The sequence below is a fragment of the Aphis gossypii genome, chromosome 2 (assembly GCF_020184175.1).
Source record: "Aphis gossypii isolate Hap1 chromosome 2, ASM2018417v2, whole genome shotgun sequence".
Classification (NCBI taxonomy): Eukaryota; Metazoa; Arthropoda; class Insecta; order Hemiptera; family Aphididae; genus Aphis; species Aphis gossypii.
In genome coordinates this window covers 31,085,971-31,104,148 of record NC_065531.1, presented here as the reverse complement: position 1 = coordinate 31,104,148, position 18,178 = coordinate 31,085,971, and the positions used below count along the sequence as shown (strand labels likewise).

The 18,178-nt window shown below is 27.5% G+C and overlaps 3 protein-coding genes across 4 annotated transcripts in view; 1 reads left to right on the top strand and 2 right to left on the bottom strand.

Annotated features, from left to right (window-relative positions):
- Nucleotides 1–18,178, bottom strand: part of LOC114127329 (ABC transporter F family member 4-like) — a 220,455-nt gene that overhangs the window by 40,492 nt on the left and 161,785 nt on the right. The window lies entirely within an intron of this gene.
- On the top strand, nucleotides 301–17,662 carry LOC114127309 (tripeptidyl-peptidase 2). The gene is made up of 21 exons (XM_027991502.2): nucleotides 301–733; nucleotides 800–928; nucleotides 985–1,164; nucleotides 1,222–1,379; nucleotides 2,056–2,225; nucleotides 2,306–2,549; nucleotides 2,607–2,737; nucleotides 2,806–3,039; nucleotides 3,102–3,232; nucleotides 3,473–3,665; nucleotides 9,640–9,796; nucleotides 10,566–10,747; nucleotides 10,835–10,986; nucleotides 13,324–13,541; nucleotides 15,508–15,742; nucleotides 15,832–16,079; nucleotides 16,136–16,217; nucleotides 16,464–16,605; nucleotides 16,712–16,982; nucleotides 17,036–17,216; nucleotides 17,277–17,662. The coding sequence occupies exons 1-21, from the start codon at nucleotides 569–571 to the stop codon at nucleotides 17,499–17,501; spliced, it is 3,828 nt and encodes a 1,275-aa protein (XP_027847303.2). The 5' UTR covers nucleotides 301–568; the 3' UTR covers nucleotides 17,502–17,662.
- LOC114127310 (probable RNA-binding protein 46) lies at nucleotides 3,321–7,058 on the bottom strand. Of its 2 annotated transcripts, XM_050201387.1 has the most exons (8): nucleotides 6,934–7,058; nucleotides 6,706–6,856; nucleotides 5,457–5,552; nucleotides 5,191–5,379; nucleotides 4,899–5,129; nucleotides 4,378–4,833; nucleotides 4,136–4,313; nucleotides 3,321–3,912 (listed from the first exon to the last, which is right to left on the bottom strand). In XM_050201387.1, the coding sequence occupies exons 3-8, from the start codon at nucleotides 5,514–5,516 to the stop codon at nucleotides 3,815–3,817; spliced, it is 1,212 nt and encodes a 403-aa protein (XP_050057344.1). In that variant the 5' UTR covers nucleotides 5,517–5,552; nucleotides 6,706–6,856; nucleotides 6,934–7,058; the 3' UTR covers nucleotides 3,321–3,814. The 2 variants fall into 2 exon arrangements, with proteins under 2 accessions (XP_050057344.1, XP_027847304.2); XM_027991503.2 differs by having other exon boundaries at nucleotides 6,706–7,010.

Here is an 18,178-nt window from a genome sequence, read left to right as displayed (position 1 = left end):
ACCCCAAAATTTTTAAAACGTTGAAATACATGGGTTTCCAAAAAACAAAATCGAAATTTCGATTGGGGTGCTATTGTGCTAAACTAGATTTATATCCAATATTTAAAAATAATTACGTATGCAATTTCATCAATTTAACGACATCTAGTGGAATATCAATGTAAGATTTTGTACACCAAACCAAATAAAATAACATACGTAAGAGAAGCCTGCTCTCTAGATGTAAGTATTATAGTTTATTTTTTATCAAAATTCGTAAAGGATTTTTACGTGGAGGCCTTTGACTTTCAGATAGTTTATAATATCAAATCAATTATCAAAATGTTCCGATGTTCGATAGCATTGATAAGTATAATATCGATAGTGAATATTATGCAGAATCATTTTGAATAAATATTCTGAATCTGAAGTCTGAACTCTGAAGTCATAACTTTCATCATCATAACTCATAATATTTCATCTTCATTGTGTTAGTTATACAGTTACAATTATTATTCGAATATTGGACGCTTTTCGAATTGTAATACCAAAGAAAGTTATATTTATAAGAGAAACAATTCTGCGTAACATGAGTACAACGTTGCAAGCAGAAGAGTTTCCAGTATGGGCATTGGTACCAAAAAAAGAAACGGGAGTCACAAATTTTTTGTCTAAAAATCCGTCTTACGATGGCCGTAATGTGACAATAGCTATATTTGATTCCGGTGTAGATCCTGGAGCTCCTGGTCTTAAAGTGAGAATCCTTATTTTTTAGTGAACAATAGATAATTTGTTAAATATTGTGATGTATGAATCTCAGGTTACAAGTGAAGGAAAACCAAAAGTCATTGCTAGATATGATTGCAGTGGTGCTGGTGATGTCGATACTTCAACTGTAGTGACACCTGAAGGAAATGAAATAAAAGGACTAAGTGGACGTACACTTGTGGTAAGTACTCAATACCTTAAATATTTTTCATCTATTTCTTAACATCTGTTTTGCAGATTCCGAGTACTTGGAAGAATCCTACTGGAAAGTATCATATAGGTATAAAAAATGCATATGAATTATACACCAAACAAGTTCAAAAGCGAATTGAAGAAGAAAAGAAAGAAAAGGAATGGGACCCATTGCACAAACCATTATTATCAAAATCAATTATGGAACAACAAAATTTCAACAATGTAATTAATGAATAAAATGTATCCCTGGTCCTACTAAATAAATTACATTTATTTTAGGAAAATGATCCTTCTAAAGTCACACTAACAAGAAACCAGAAATTAATAAAGGAAGATATAGATAGCACTGTGGAAGCTTTAATAAGTTTAGAAAAAAAATATAAATTTATCACCCCAGTTTATGATTGTGTGGTTTTCCATGATGGAGTACAGTGGCTGTAAGTATTATTAAATAGTACTTACTTACTACAATACAAAAATTAATTCAACTACAGTGTCAAGTCAAATTGCACATTCTGTATGCAGTTTTATTCATCATTAAAAAATTATTTTATAATACTATCAAATTTAAAATGTGATTATTTTGGGGCTGAGTTAAATGGTTAAACATAATATTTTGTTGTCTGTTTTTCCCAATATCATCAGATTCATATTAATTGTTAAAATAGTAATTCAGTTCATGACTATGGATAGATAGCAGACTCAAGTTCTAAGTACAAGAATATTCCCTTACACTCTATAGGTCAGGGATGACAAATCCATGGCATGAGAAAAATTAAAAAATATTAATATATAATAGATAAAAATATTTTGAACATACGTCTTATTGAATATAATACATATTTTTTATGGCACACTTGAAAAAAAAGGTAATTTGTGGCATGTAGGGTTCAAAAGGTTTGCCATCCCTGCTATAGATATTATGAATCGTGATAACTTGTAGTCTTATACATGGCATGACAATGTACTCAAATTAATTTTTGCACAGACTGTAAGTCATTGATGTTACTTCAGTATGCAATAATGTACATTGAAAGATTAGCAATTTCTTTAAATTTATCTATCTATTGTTTACTGTACTAGATAAAAAAGCTAATTTTTTATTTTTAATAGTGCATGTTTAGATACTTCTGAAATAGGAGACTTGGCTTCATGTAAACTTATGGGAGAATTTAGTGAAGATCCAGTGAATAATTTTGATTATATCACTGCTTCCGATCGAATGAGTTATTCATTCAATGTGTATAATGATGGAGATGTGTTGGAAATTGTATCGCTTGGGTGTAAGTACTGAAAATTAATTTTTTTTAAATTAATGAACAATACAAAATTAACCAAAAATATTTTTATTAATGTGCATTAGCATCTCACGGGACACATGTATCAGCAATTGCTGCTGGATATTTTCCTGATGAACCAGACAGAAATGGAGTTGCTCCAGGTGCCCAAATTATATCCTTGACAATTGGTGATAGCCGTTTAGAGACTATGGAAACAGGAACTGCAATAGTCAGGGCAATGATTAAAGTTATGGAACTTAGAAAGAAGTTCAACATTGACGTTATAAATATGAGTTATGGTGAACACTCAAATTGGTCTCATGCTGGGTAATTCTAAATTTAAGGTTAAAAAATAATAAAATATTTATTGTGTATTATTTATAGGAGAATTGGTGATATTATGAATGATGTCGTAGATAAACATGCAGTCACTTGGGTTGCATCTGCTGGTAATCATGGACCAGCTTTAGGTACCATAGGTGCTCCTCCAGATATTTCAAAAACAACAATTATAGGTAAAAAGTTATTATTCATAACTATCAATAATTGTTACTAAATTTTTTTTTTCATGTTTATACTAAAGGAGTTGGAGCCTACGTATCGCCAGATATGATGACATCAGAATACTCAATGCTACAAAAACTCCCAGGAAATACCTATACATGGTCCTCGAGAGGACCAACAATTGATGGAGGTAGAGGGATAAGTGTATGTGCACCAGGTGGTGCAATAGCTTCTGTACCTGGATATTTGCTAAGAGGAACACAGTTAATGAATGGCACAAGCATGTCTGCACCTCACGTAGCTGGAGCAACAGGTCAGTAATTACTTAGTTATTTATATAATTGTCAATTCTAAGAGGAATACTTTATTTTTCAGCGGTATTAATATCTGGACTTAAGGCAAAAAATATTGATACTTGTCCCTACATGATAAAAAGAGCGATGGAAAACACAGCATTGTATAATGATAAAATTGATCATTTTTCACAAGGACATGGTTTATTACAAGTATAAAATCATAAAACTATAAAAATATTAAAAACTATTTTTATTAAGTAGCAGTTTAAAAGAAATTCCATTCTTAAAAAAAAAAAAATTATAATCTATTTTACATTTATTCACAAATAATTAACATTAATAGAAACTTCTATTTAATGTTTTAACTTAATTTGTTGAAGATATATACATTATATAAATTATATAAATTAAAATTAATACAAATAGTATAAAGGTGCTGTTATCTTGCAGGTTGAAAAAGCATTTGAATATTTAACTCAATACTACACCGAACAAGAATCATACGTTAAATTTATCATATCTTGTGGTATCCAAGGTAGTAGTTACCAAGGGAAGGGAATCCACATTAGAAATGCAATTGAAAACAAGGTGATTGACTGTAATGTAAGCGTGGAACCAGTCTTTTTAAATAATGGAGATGTCGGTAAGTTATTCTGTCATTTAATTAAAAAGTAAAAATGTTGGAAACTAGATTTAATATTATTGATGCAGTATTGATTAAATAATTCTGAATGAGTTTACAAGATATACACACATATAAATATAAGTATAAATAATTACTGTTAAGGTAAATTATATACTTAAACGCTTAAAATATCCTTCACATTCATATTTTGTTCCTTCTATTTTGTCCCACATCACTATCCAATTAATTCCATGAACTCGTTTACCTACAATAAGCAAATTATTTTGTAACACAATATTTAATTTTGAAAAATATAGAAATATTCTAATTCTGACTATACTAAGAGAATCTCAAGAATAACTGTTGAATTGTAACATTGATAATATTATTAATGTACAATTTAAAAAATGTTATTATTTGAACGTAATAGTTGCAAGTTTTAAAATATCTCTAACCTCTCTAATTATAAGTAAAAAATATTATATTACCGTCAAGATTTTTTCGTACAATATCTGCATATTCATGGCGAATAAATTTTATTCTAGCACAAGTATTATTTTTCTTAATAAATACAATATTGTTTGGTGTAACATGTTGGCACAAGATTTTCCATATATCTTCTTCTGTTGTTTGAGCATTCATGTTTCTAATATGTAATTGTTTCATCTGAAAAATACAATAAACCTTATAAATGTTATGGAAAAAAAATTGACCAAATTCTTATACTAACTCTCATCAATACAGAATGTCGAAATACTGGTTCAGATTCTGCCCATTGAATTTTGATTGAAACTCCATTTATAAAAAATGGACTTTCTGCCATCGAGCGACGAGCTAAAGCAGCACTTCGATGATCTTTGAATATTACAAAACAAAATTCTCTATTTTTGGTAGGATCATCTGTGTTATTAAAAACTCTGACTTTCTTAACCCCTTCAACACGTTTTTCAAATTCTATTTGCAATTGCTCTTCAGATAAATCCATAGGTATGTTCCTGGCAAATAATGTTCTGTTATCAGTTGACATGCTCACCAATAAGTGGCCTCTGATACCAGGAAGAGAAAGCTCATTTAGTTTAGCCAGGGCAGTTTCTGCTTCCATAGGGCTACTCATCATTACATAACCATATCCTCGATTTGAACCAGAAAAATGCATCATTAATCGAATTTGATGAATGGTTCCAAACTAATAAATAAGTTTTTATATAATACTCAAGTTTTTAATTTATAAGAATATTTTAAAGATATTACCTGTGAGAAAATAGCATAAAGAAATCCTTCCAAACAAGCTTTTGGTAATGCAATATATAGCTCACTACCACGTTTTGGTTCTTGTTTAATTGTTGGCAAAAGTGTTTTTTGACCATTATTTTGAATGACATGTCTTTTATCAACTGAAATTAAACGCTGGCCAATTTCTTCTATTTCAATCAAAGATTTTGCTCTAGCAATAGCAGCACTTATCAAATCTTGACGTGTAGGCTATAAAAATAAAATGCATTTTAATATATTTTTAAAATAAACAGATAATAGATATGCTTACAATATACTGGTCTTGAATTATTGAAGGAAATTTAAATACAGTATCATTTCCATTTGTATATGATTCTGAAGTCTGAGACGGTGGAGTGTAAGGTGATGAGATTGGTGAAAAAGACGATTGTGAATAACTTGATGCACTGGACATATATGATGATTGAGAATATGATGATAGTGGATAACGGGGTGTAGGCTAAAATATGAATAATATTTGCTAAATTTATATTTATATCTACAGGTATAATTTTATTTAAGCTTTTAAATACTAACCTTGTAGTAATCGCAGAATAAAACATTATTTTGAGTTGCACAATACATTTCCATTTTCATACAGAATATTTTTAATTTTCAAATAGAAATCAAATTCTAAATATAAAAACATTAATAAATGAATAAATACAGTGCCACAATTTGAATTATCTAATTTTATGATTGATTATTTCAATATCAATTTTTCAATAAATTACATTAATCATAACTGGTTAGGTACCTACTTCATAAAAAAATAAAATATTAACATTGTGAAATAAAAATGGACAAGATATAAAACTACATAATAACACATGTTTAAAATAAGTTTAATTAATAATTTAACTATTGATTAAAATTAGTATGTTCTTTAAGTTAATCCCCCACAGCCGAAAGAATAATACCGAACTTAACCGATGTCTAAATTAGAATGTCATTATATATTTAATTCTACTTTTCACAATACATATTATGCTAGCAATAGTTTACAAGTGGATAAGTTTATAAAAGTAGTATAATTATTTTATGTATTATTTTAATAAATCAATGTTGCTAATAAATTCAGGCCCGTCGTAAAACACCTTATAAAAAAACCAACATGAAATTATGTAGAATTAAATGCGTTTGAAATAATAGATAAATAATGATAACTGTTAAAATACACATCTATATATTTTTACATTCTAGTTATAATTATAGGTTGAAATGTTTAATCTATGTATAAACTTGGATAATGGCTACAATTGTTTTATACCAAAATATAAATTTAAGAGATTTATTTATACTTCTTATCAATTTTTTTTTTACCCAATACCCACCCGTACATTAGAATAAAAAGATACAATAATATTATATAAATACCATGGTTTGTGTCTACATTTAATATGTAGTATTATAAACAATTATTTGTAAATGAGGCGGAAGTGTAAATTGTATTATTAATCGGTTAACAATTCCATAAACCATAAAATACTATTTATAAATAATACTAATAACTACGCGTTTTAAATTTTAATGAATATGACAATAACTACTTGTTGTATCTCTTAAAAACGTATCATACATAATATAGTTGCTTAGAAAAATATAGAAAATAGATCAAATCGATTTTAATCGTGAAAATAAAATTAAATCGTAGTTTGTGCGGCGAACAATCAATGAAACAAAAATAGAAAAACTATTAAACTACATATTATCCACGCGGGTGTGCTATGTACTTGCGGACCTACAAACGTAATTTAAATAATAAAAAAGTAAAAAAATAACTTACTTATGGTCCAAAAAAATGTCAACAATTAATACGACGATGATTAAACCAGATATAATATTTAATATCTTTTAAATGGATACAGTGTTGATCGCGATATATAAAATAGTCCTGGTGTCTTATTATCGTATTATATTATATTGTAGTATTAGCACTATTAAAATAAAACGTGCAAATAATAACGATACGCGTTTTGAAAAAATAGAAGTCGTATTTTAAAGATGATCTTACTAGAACCGCTGTCGACTTATAAGTGAATAGTGAACTGTGGTAGCAACTAGCAACTGGCAAGTAGCGGCACGCGATTCGTAATGACTAATGAGTAATAAGTAATAACCAAACTCTGCGCGGCAGTCGGCACGCGCAATCCAACACAATTTTTGTTTTCGTCGTCGTCGGTGTTTGTCGTTGTAGTCGGTTTTCCACGAACTGGCGACAACAACAATAATAATATAATACATCGACGCTTAATAATATTATATTATTATTATTAATAAATAATATGGTTCCATAAGCCATGTAATACTATTGTTAGATTTTCTGTACAATAGAAAGGATCGATTATAATTTATTGTTATTTTATTACACGGTGGACAGGAGTCTTGGCTGTGTCTGTTGGGGGATGGTTGATTCGAATGTTTAATTTCTTTAATTTTCTTAACGAATCAAACTTTTTTTTATTTTTAGTTTTAAAGTATGTTTAATACTTTGATTTATCCTCAGATATAGTCCACTTTACAAGGTGTATTTTTGCATCAAAACGTCACATTTAAATAACTAACAGTTTTAGTTTGTATTCGCATTAACGGAATAATTATCAAACGACGATTACAATTTTATAAGCGAATATTTTCTTTAAATTGCACATTATGGTACAGAGAAAATATGCCCACTGCCCACTAAAGACTAGCTAAAGACCACTATCCCATTAAAGACAACTGTGTATTCTCAAACCATCTAAAATGGGTGTCCATCGTTTACCCAAACGACAAACGTAATGATCATATTTTATGTAAAACTGAATTAACTACAACTACTGATATTCATGTGTTCTGTACTTCTGTTACGCTTACCTACAAATGATAAACAGTCAACAACTTACTCAATAGTACATTGAATTTATTAATATCAATAATATCCTATAGTTCCTAAATTTAAAATATTTTATTCGATACCGGATTTGACGTGAATTGTTTTGAATAATATCTAAAAATAATATGCAATTGTCTACAAAACAGGTTTTTATGTTGGATATAAAAATAGCACTGAACAATCTGCGTCGTTAACTCGTTTCCAGTCTTATCGAAGAAACGTGGTAAAAAAAATTATACTTCCTTTTGAAAAGTCATTCATTTATTTGAAGACGCCATGTGTGATCTCCCCTTATTAGTTATCAATGTAAAATAAGGAAATTAGAGTTTGGTTGAATCATTTTGTGTGGTTAATTACTGCTAATATTACTGTATTAGACCGAATTTTCCTACCAACACATCACAGTTTGTAAACCTTTGTACGTTGGTTTTTATAATATTCCGATTTTTAAGCGAAATATGTATGTGTAAAATATAATTAAACGTTTTTAATACATTTTAAAATTGAAAATCTACTTACAAAAGTATAAACATCTAACACTTTACTTAATCTAAATTATTGTTATATATTTTGTTGTATTGTTCATTTGTAAAGACGAAAACAATACATACGGGCTGCTCTGGCATCCTCTTACACAATAAAAATTATTGTTGAATAAACGAAAATAATTTTATTCCAATAATTTTGTGTAAGATATAAATGGGATTAACGAATCACTGATTTTTCGCGCTAATGGATACCTACTCGGAATATTAATTTTATGACAACGTTTCTGCCGTTTCTGGTACAAGGAATGAGAAACGCTGGAAATTTTCTTTATCAGGTTTTCCTCGGTAAACATCTTAGACCATAATATACTAGTATATGATCTAAGATAAACATACTCATTAAAATAATTGCCATTTTCGGAAAAAAATATATCCCAATTAGATTAATTTCTTAGAATTAAACACAACTGCTAAGTCCCTGCGCCAAAACCATAGAAGTTGAAACGGGATACGCGTGTGTACTTTCACGTGCACATCAAAATATCTGTAAAATAAATAAAAAATGTAACATTAAATGTATTTTAATTTAATCACTAAATAGTTATAAAAAAAACACAGGTCTTATCCGTTACTTTTTTTTCCTGTTTAAACCGACGACGCCGCAGGAACTGTTTTCAAAATACTTCTGCGGCGTAAACTTATCCGTTACCTATACCAGTTTTAAATCATCAACATTCACAAATTAAATTATTATCTTCAAAAATTCCAACAGATGGTTTAAATTAAAAAATGTTATGTTGGCCAATAAAAAAAACATGTTGATTCTAGTTCTAGTCGAATTAATCTGTTGGATAATACTTCTTTGATACTTCAATAACTTAAAATTTTAAATTGTAATTTTTTTTTAGTTATAAATATATTATATATATAACGTATCGCATATGTGTATTCGTATTACTATTGATAATAGAATAGAAAAAATCAATGGTATTATTACATTATAATATTACGACTCTAGATGGTAGACATTTATTTCACGTATAGTTGAATAGATCGATATTTTTATTATGATTTATGAACATAATAATATTATAATATGTTTAATATTATTTATTAGTTTGTTACGTACGTCTAATGTTTATAATAAAGAAGTTAATAATATGTTTTTAAATTTTTTTAGCAATTTTACCTTTATTTATTATTTTGGTATATTATGTACTTGAAAAATATCACGTAGGTGATGGGTAAAATTGTTAAATTGACTGGTTACTAGATGGTTCTTATGTAAGAAACCAAAATTGTTATTTGTCGAAAGTCACAAGTTACATTATTTAATATATTATGGTAATCCTTACAGACGCTGAAAAAAAAATAAATTTCCAAATGAGTTTGTGCTTGACGAGCGACGTCTCGTGGGTTAGTGTTCCCAAATATCTGGAACTGATGTATATGTCACGCAACTTTAATATAAAAATTGATCCCAGTGGATTGCATCCAGGAGTGCATACGACTACGTAAGTTGCGAAATTGCATTATAAGTTACTGACAAATTTATTTATTACTAATCATCAGATACAAACAATAATTGGGGCATTTGATATTTACTGCCCCATTTAGCTTACAAAAGTTCCTTACGAGAAAAAAAAGTTGCAATATTATAGTATAAAAACTATTTATAATCAATGTTATTACTTATTAGTTGTTACCCATGTTTATGGCTGGTGTCACACTAGCGTAATATCCGCAATATCGAAATTCACATATTTACATTTTTCATATATTTGTAAATACTACTGAACCATTACAGTGGAATTTCCGCACGGAAAAAAAACTGCTTACACGCCGTGATTATTCCGCTGGATTTATTTCTTCGGCAGATATTCCGCAAGTATGATATTTGTCCATAATTTCCAGTAGTACCTAACTGTTTTTTTTTTAGCAGGTTTATTCTATAGTTTTTATTAGTATTATTAACAGTTTTATTTATATTTTTACAGACATTAGCAGATTTCTAATTTTATAAATATCCAATAATTAAGTCCAAAATATTGAGAAATAGATAATACTTAGTTGCTATAAAAAAATAGTTCTTTAAAAATGCACAAGGGTAGCAGTGGGAAATATTTATATTGTATTAAACAAAAGCTATGGGTCATTAACATATTTGTTTTTTAAAGAGCTGGAAAATTTGTTAATAATTGACCATCACACTTTATAAATGCGGTTTGCTAAGACTTAGTAATATTATGCCTATGTAGTATTATTGTATTTTGTTTTGAACAGCGTAAGGGCTTATGACACAAAGAACGCGACAAAAGGCCCGGTGTTTACATTTGAAGTCACTATTATTAGGCCATTGGTAACCGATCATTCCGGTTCTTTGTCTCATGACAACGTCGAATTCAACGCAAATTCCCTAATAAAAAGGAATTTCGTATTAGTGCCTAGAAATGTCTCATGGGCCAGTGAGTAAAATTATAATCTTATTATAATAATATTAAAATTGTTTGCAATTGCTTATTCATATTAAAAACGTATTTCAATCTCTGTAGCTCTTCACATAAAACATCTTGACACCGACGTTAACGCTAATTTCTGTCTGCATGTCGTTCAATTGTTGCCTCAAAAATCGTGCAAACACATGGAGTATTGCAAGATGTTTAACATGAAATCAAATGAGTTCCAAGCACATTTTGCCGTTGAGGTATGTTTATTGCCATTGTATGACATTTAATATATTATTATACGTATTTTAATATTAACTTAGGATAATTTAGATTTAGAATCATTAATTATTATTGAACCGATAGCACGGACGAAGGGGCGTAAATAAATGTTACTCACTTGTGTATTGAAAATTTGAAACATAATTAAAATATTATAATTACATTTGTACATAACTTCATTAATAGGTACAAAAATAAGCATAATAATTAATAATTACGAAAGTTTAATGTTTGGTGTTAGATAATTTGTACAGCCAATATTTATACTTGTATAGCTCTAGCAGTTATTAAATTTGATTTAAAATGTCAATGGAGAAATCCTGCAACGGACTATGGGTCCTGTCAAGGATCTAGGTATTTTGTTTGATCTTAAACTTAAGTTTGATTGTTATATTAACAATATTGTTATTAAAGCCAAAAAAATCCTAGGTTTTATAATACGTAATTGTGCTGACCACTGATAAATATGCTTTAAATTCTCTATATTTTCGCTGATACATTCTATCTGTGAATATGGCTCAATTATAAATAATGGTCAGTTGTCACCATTCTAATTGTAATAAATTAGATTTATTGTGAATAAATTGAAATTGGAAAAAATACAGCAAAAATGTTTACGTTTCCTTTCGTTTTTAAAGTGCTTCACCTAGGAATCAGCTCTAACAATTATCCCAGTAATCAGTACCTAACATAACAATGCGATTTACTAATGAATTAAAATATTAAATATTGATTTTTGTTTCACCAAACTTTCATTTATATTAAACTTGTAGTTTTATTTTTGATTATGTGTCATAACACTCTAGGCAATAACTATAATATCACTATGTGAATTCTTCTTAATATTTTTACTTATTCTTTATTAATATTGAATCATTATTTTTTATTTTTTTGTATATTTAATATACTTGTGTAATTGGACCTGGCCCATTCGAAATTATTTATTAAAAAAAAATTATAATACATATTATATTAATAGTAATAGTATTATAATTTATTATTCATTAATTTCATAGAATTAAAACTTAAAATATAAAAAAGAAAATGTTATTTTCATAAAAAAACTGCATTTGTGAGTGAAATATTATTGAATACCTACTGTAATTTAATTTAATCAAAATTAAAACTAGGTATCATAATATTACGCAATAAACTAAAATTTTTAATTATACCTTTCAAAGAAATAAATTATTACTACAATATATTTTATAGTTATTACGTATCAGTAGAAATTTCAGGTAAATTAAAAATGATATATACTATATAAAATGTTTAAAGTAATTTCATGGTAAATTCTTCGAATATTGTTGAGTACATTTTATTCAAGAATGATTTTTTCAACATATTCGAAGAACTGATTATTATCTTTTATTAAACAGAATTATCAATTTCCAGTTTCCTTTAAAAGTCTAAAGTACATCTGTATTTGGAAAATAAATAATTCCTTACATTTTAATCATACCGAAAATCGTATGTGGAATTTATATCAGTTCGGGTGGTGACTGTTGCCTAATGCCTATTTCATAATAATTTTTGATAAAATATATTATTGTGAAAGAATTATAGCTAACTTTTCAACGAAAAATCTTGACCGACTAAAAACTAATTATTATTAAAACTCTAAAGCTATGAATATCATTAACAATTTATGAAGAAGATTTAAGAATATTTTGGTTGATGAGTGAGATCAATTAGAAATGTTAAAAAACTAAAAAGTAAATACCTAAAACATTGTTATACTTTATTTAGACACGATTACATAATTCAAAATACACATTTATCTTAATGATCTAATTTTTAATCCTATCTTGTTTAATTCTATTATGTATCTAAATATTACTATTAGTAATAATACTGTAATACTGATATACCATTACCATTCATAATATTATTGTATAATCTGAATATTTGTATGTATGGATACATTGATGTAAAAACTTGTTTTACAATTAATATGTAGGTACCCTAAAATCTTGAGTGTAATTTGGAAAAAAAATCGACAAGACGCAACTATACTTGAATGAATAGTCCTTCTGTCTTAATATACTCTGAATTTTCCTAAGTTTAAACTACTAATTACTATATAATTGATATTATGTATAAAAGACGTGATAACAATACGACGACAGGTTAAAATTAATCATTATTGCTTTAATTGAATTAATAATTTAGTATTTTATCTTTTAACATTTATAACTTGGATAAAATTACTAAATTAGTAATTTTATATTCACAAAAGCTAAGCTATGGTTATTTAAAGCACTATACCTATATATAATATTATATGTTAATATTTAAAAATTTTATTTTAATAGGAAAATGTGGTAATAGAGTTTGTGTTGGCAAAGTATTGGTCCAGTTGTTCAAGTATAAAACTATCATACAAATTACAATTTCATGGAGTCATACCTAAAACGCAAAACATAGCGATGTATCACGGAATGGGTTTACACCCCGTGGTATTGAAGTCTGGCATAAAGAATGAAGAAATTCTACCCTCTGTTTCATTGAAACATCTTATTACCGTTCTGAAGTAGGTTTATAAATTTTTTGATTGTTTTACTTGGGTATAGTATTTTCGTGTCCTATGTGGTAATAATTGGTATAATTATTGGGGTTTTAACTAATTGATAAAAATGTTAAATTATTTGCTGTACTCAAAGCTGCCAAGAAACTTCTTTTTTACAAAGTACCTACACTCTTAGTTTTGTAAAGTATAATTATAAGGATTGTATTTAAAAATCAATTTTGATAATTGAACCTGTCTGGCAGTATAAAAACAATTAAGGAAAATAAACGACAAATGAGGTTCTATTATCAATTTTAGTAAAATATTAAATTAAAATTTCAAAAGTATAAATAAACAGTAATAATATATCAATATCACAATTATCTGATAAAATTCTATAGCTGTTAAATAATTAAAATTATCAAAAAATAAAAATCGAATGTTTGACCCATAATAATTGTTATTAATGTTATTATAATAATGTAATAATTCTGACTGCGTTAGGTGCATGTTATTGGCAATAAAACCTAAAAATTTAAATTTAAATATTATATAGGTAATGCTGAAATGAATTAGGTACTTGTGTAACTTTAAAATACCTACCTACCTAATAATTTGGTCAGTTTTACTGTGTAATTTTTTTTTTTGGTTTTCTACCGATTACTGTAAAAATATAATTACAAAGGAACAAATTCACTTTACCAACCCTCTCATTTTTTCAATTTTTTTTTTAAAAGACCTGATTTTTTATGCTTAAAACGTAATTTTTTTTCCCGGAAACTATTATTTTAGAAGTTATAGCCTCCCAAAGTTTGCGATTTTATGTTTATGTTTATGCGCGCAACACTACTATAATACCGCGCGGAGGACCATTTTTGTTATTTTTTTGTACTTACGTAATCTAACTTGTTTAAAACGATGGTGCAATAATAATTTATCCCCCGATTTACTATGTAACACCTCCCCAAGTGGGTCACAGGGTTAAGAAAATTGCATTTTTGTTGCACCGAGTCACCGAGCGGGATCACTCGCTCGCTCGGACAAAATTGACTATGTCCCAAAACTTGTTAAAATACGTAAAAACAAAAAAGTTAAAATTTGTTATAGGCGCGGCGCGTGGCAGTCAAGTAACGTTGCGGGCATGCGTATAAACGTAAAATCGTAAACTTTGGAAGGCTATAACTTCTAAAATAATAGTTTCCGGGAAAAAAAATGTACACTATCGTTTTAATCGTAAAGAAACAAGTCGTCTGAAAAAAAATTTGATAATCGTGAGGGGGTTGGTAAAGTGAACTTAAGCCAATTACATATACCTATACCTAATTTCAAAAAGAAAGTTTTGAAATTGTTAAGAGGTCGCTATACTCGCATGGCGCATAATATGTCGTATTTTTCTTATACACGCGTAACATAGTTAAAAACTGTTTTGCGCAGCACAACTTTACTCCCTAGATATTTATATCAAAATTACCAAAATTATAAATCGCATTGGGAAGAACTTTACCTGTGTTGTTTTAATTTTTTTGATAGTTATAACTAATAACAGATAATTTTTAATAATTAAATGAAAAAAACTATAGTTCTCAAACCGATAACTTAAATTGTATTCATGTTATCAAACAAATTAAAACACTACTACACAGGTAAAGTTCTTCCCAATGCGATTTATAATTTTGGTAATTTTGATTTAAATATTAAGTAAAGTTGTGCCTTGCAAAACAGTTTTTAACTATGTTAGGCGTGTACAAGACAAAGACAACACATGCGGGTTAGCATCCTTTTCTGTTTGAACTTCTTCAATGACTAAAGATTTTTTACCGACTACTATGCTAGCTATGTAATCAATATTTTATTTGAAACAAACAAAATTATAATTTACAATTACAATTAAGTTAATTACTATTAAAAAGTGGAAACATTTGATAGAACAACTGTAATTTTTTTACATTTAATACTTTGATAACTAATCAATTAATGTTTAATTTTTTAGACCAAATGAAGGAAAAATTACTGCTTTAACTTCTCGTGATGTTATTCCACCCAATAGACCTATCTATCAGTTAATATTATCCTATGCTTTCTCCTTATCAAAATCCACTGATGCATATGCAACTTGTGGATTATTTGGTGAACTTTTGTATGAGTCTGAATACGAATCACAGTTATGGATGTTGTTTGATTCCAATAAACAGTACATCTCTGCCGGTGATGCTTATGCTAATAGAGTAAAGACATTTTACTATACATTTTTAAACAAACAAAATTATTTATTTATATCAAATTTAATATAAAATCTTAATTGTAATTTTTATAGCATGTGTATAAACTAGACAAAGGAGATTACACTATTAAAATGCATGTACGGCATGAACGCCGAGAGATATTGGAAAAAATTATTGACCTACCTATACAAGTAGTTCAAAAATTACAAAATCCAATAAGTTTAGATGTCTATAGTAGTCATCATCAAGCCACAATTTTTGGAAAAAAATGTTCAACTTTTGTTATAGCTCCTGATAGTGATTTGTGTAGACTCTTTATTGGATCACTTTCTAATGATAAGTATGTATACAATAATTATCAAACAATAGTTAAAATTACATACTTTTTTTTTTCAGAATAATTTCATTGAAGTTAATAGCTGGACACTGTTTGTCTGGAAGTATACATTATGTTAAAGATGACAATGGAAAGAAAGTTGTAAGTATCTATTAAATTGATTTGATATTTATATAATTGTGAATTTAAAAGATTCTTCTTAACTATAATCAGTTACATAAATTCATGTGTTAAATAAATTGTTACGAGTTAGACTAGAATTTTCATGTAAATGTGTATATTTTTTTAAATTTTAAATTTAATCAGTAATGTATGGTTTATATTAATAATATGATATGACTGAAATAATCAAGTAAAAATGTATTTATTAAATAAACTTGTGTTTAGGATAACTACGTATTCAAGTACTTCATTACAGATACATTAAAGACAAAAAATGGATTAAAACCAGTTGAAGAAAATAAGACCAAGCTGGAGGAATTCAATGAAGCAATGTGTGAAACCAAATTAAATTGGTTAACAAAATTAGGTATATTTTGATATGATTAATTAATAAACTTGTTTAACATGATACACAATATGTATGCATTAAAAAATAAAGATAATACATTAATTTATTTTTTATGATTTGTTAGAGTATGGGGCGGATTCAAATGTTTTGTATGAAAGTTTATGCGACGAAACTGAAAATAAAAACTCTTTAGTTCATATATCATGGATACAATGCATTGAACCAGAAGATAAAAAAAAATTCCCTAATTTTTCAATGAAAGACATTGATGTAGAAAAAATAAAAAAAATAATCTCTGCTGCCAATGCTGTTCTTACCATTATTGATCAAGATGATCTTCTTGCCTTTTATGGAATTAAGTCTGATCAAAGACCTGAAGCTTCCAAACTTAAAATGTAATATATTAATTTATATTTAAAATCAAATCTCAACTGTTTATATATTTCAGATCTAATGACCGTTTAAAAAATAATCTGATTGAAGCATTAAGTCGCAAAGGTGCTGCAATGTGCCAATTGTATTATTATAACTTTATGAACACTAAAATAAAAGATGAAAGTTACTTACAGGAAATTGATGACGTTTGGCTACAAGTTATCTGTTTTATTTCTCCAGATTCTGATTCTAAAGTTTGTTGAATTTTAAAATTATAGTTTTTCATTTGTTATTAATTTTTTATTTTACTTCAGAGTTTGAACTACTTTAATATTTGGCATGGAGCAGTTCATCAAAATTATGGACGCATGATGAAAGTTCTTTTGAGGATGTTGGAAGATAAACATACTAAAGAAGTTGAAAGTTGTTTATTGTGGACTATTAAAGCTAAATTTGCTGAGGACGAATCTAAACATTTAGCGACAGCTATTTCCAATGCATTAATTGTTCATTATCCAAAAACTTTCCGTCCATTTTAATATAAGTTAATGTATTTTAATTGATTACGGTTACATTCTAGAGTATACCGTATGAACACACAATGTTTACTAAGTATATTATTCACAATATTGTGTTATTAAAACACAAAAATAATCTAATTAACATTTTTCATTTTTAATAAAATTCAATCATTCTTATATTTTATTGTTTATTTTTTCTTGTAAGTAGTGTTGATTACTTTAAGAGGATATCAGCATACTATTTATTTTTTCTACTTTGCTTATACATAACATAGACAAAACATACTCATGTAAAAACTAATAATTAATATTGAATTGTGAGGGTTTTTGAAAGATAATTGTGGTGCATTTTTTTCTTTTTTTTGAATCTGAATCTTTTAGAGTTGGCATGATAATTCTTAAATTAATTATTTTAATTTATAATTGATGAAACATCACTAAAATAGATCAAATAAAAATTAGCCATTTGTAATCATAATTATGATACTAAGTTATTTTGAAAATGTAACTGGCTGCTTAGTTTTGTATAAAAATAAAAGATGAAAATAATACATGTAGATTACATATAAATATAGATACTAATTGGCAGAAACTATGTAACTGATAAGATGGTAATATGTAGTGGAGTAGCTAGACACTTTTTTTTTGGATAGGCCCAATGCTTTGATGTAAGGATTATCAATGAATATTTTTAT

Coding starts and splice junctions, on each gene's coding strand:
- LOC114127309 (XM_027991502.2), top strand. CDS start 569: ATGAGTACAACGTTGCAAGCAGAAGAGTTTCCAGTATGGGCATTGGTA. Junction 1,380..2,055: donor CATGATGGAGTACAGTGGCT/GTAAGTATTATT, acceptor TATTTTTAATAG/TGCATGTTTAGATACTTCTG. Junction 2,550..2,606: donor TCAAATTGGTCTCATGCTGG/GTAATTCTAAAT, acceptor TATTATTTATAG/GAGAATTGGTGATATTATGA.
- LOC114127310 (XM_050201387.1), bottom strand. CDS start 5,516: ATGAAAATGGAAATGTATTGTGCAACTCAAAATAATGTTTTATTCTGC. Junction 4,314..4,377: donor GACATTCTGTATTGATGAGA/GTTAGTATAAGA, acceptor TGTATTTTTCAG/ATGAAACAATTACATATTAG. Junction 3,913..4,135: donor TGTACGAAAAAATCTTGACG/GTAATATAATAT, acceptor TGCTTATTGTAG/GTAAACGAGTTCATGGAATT.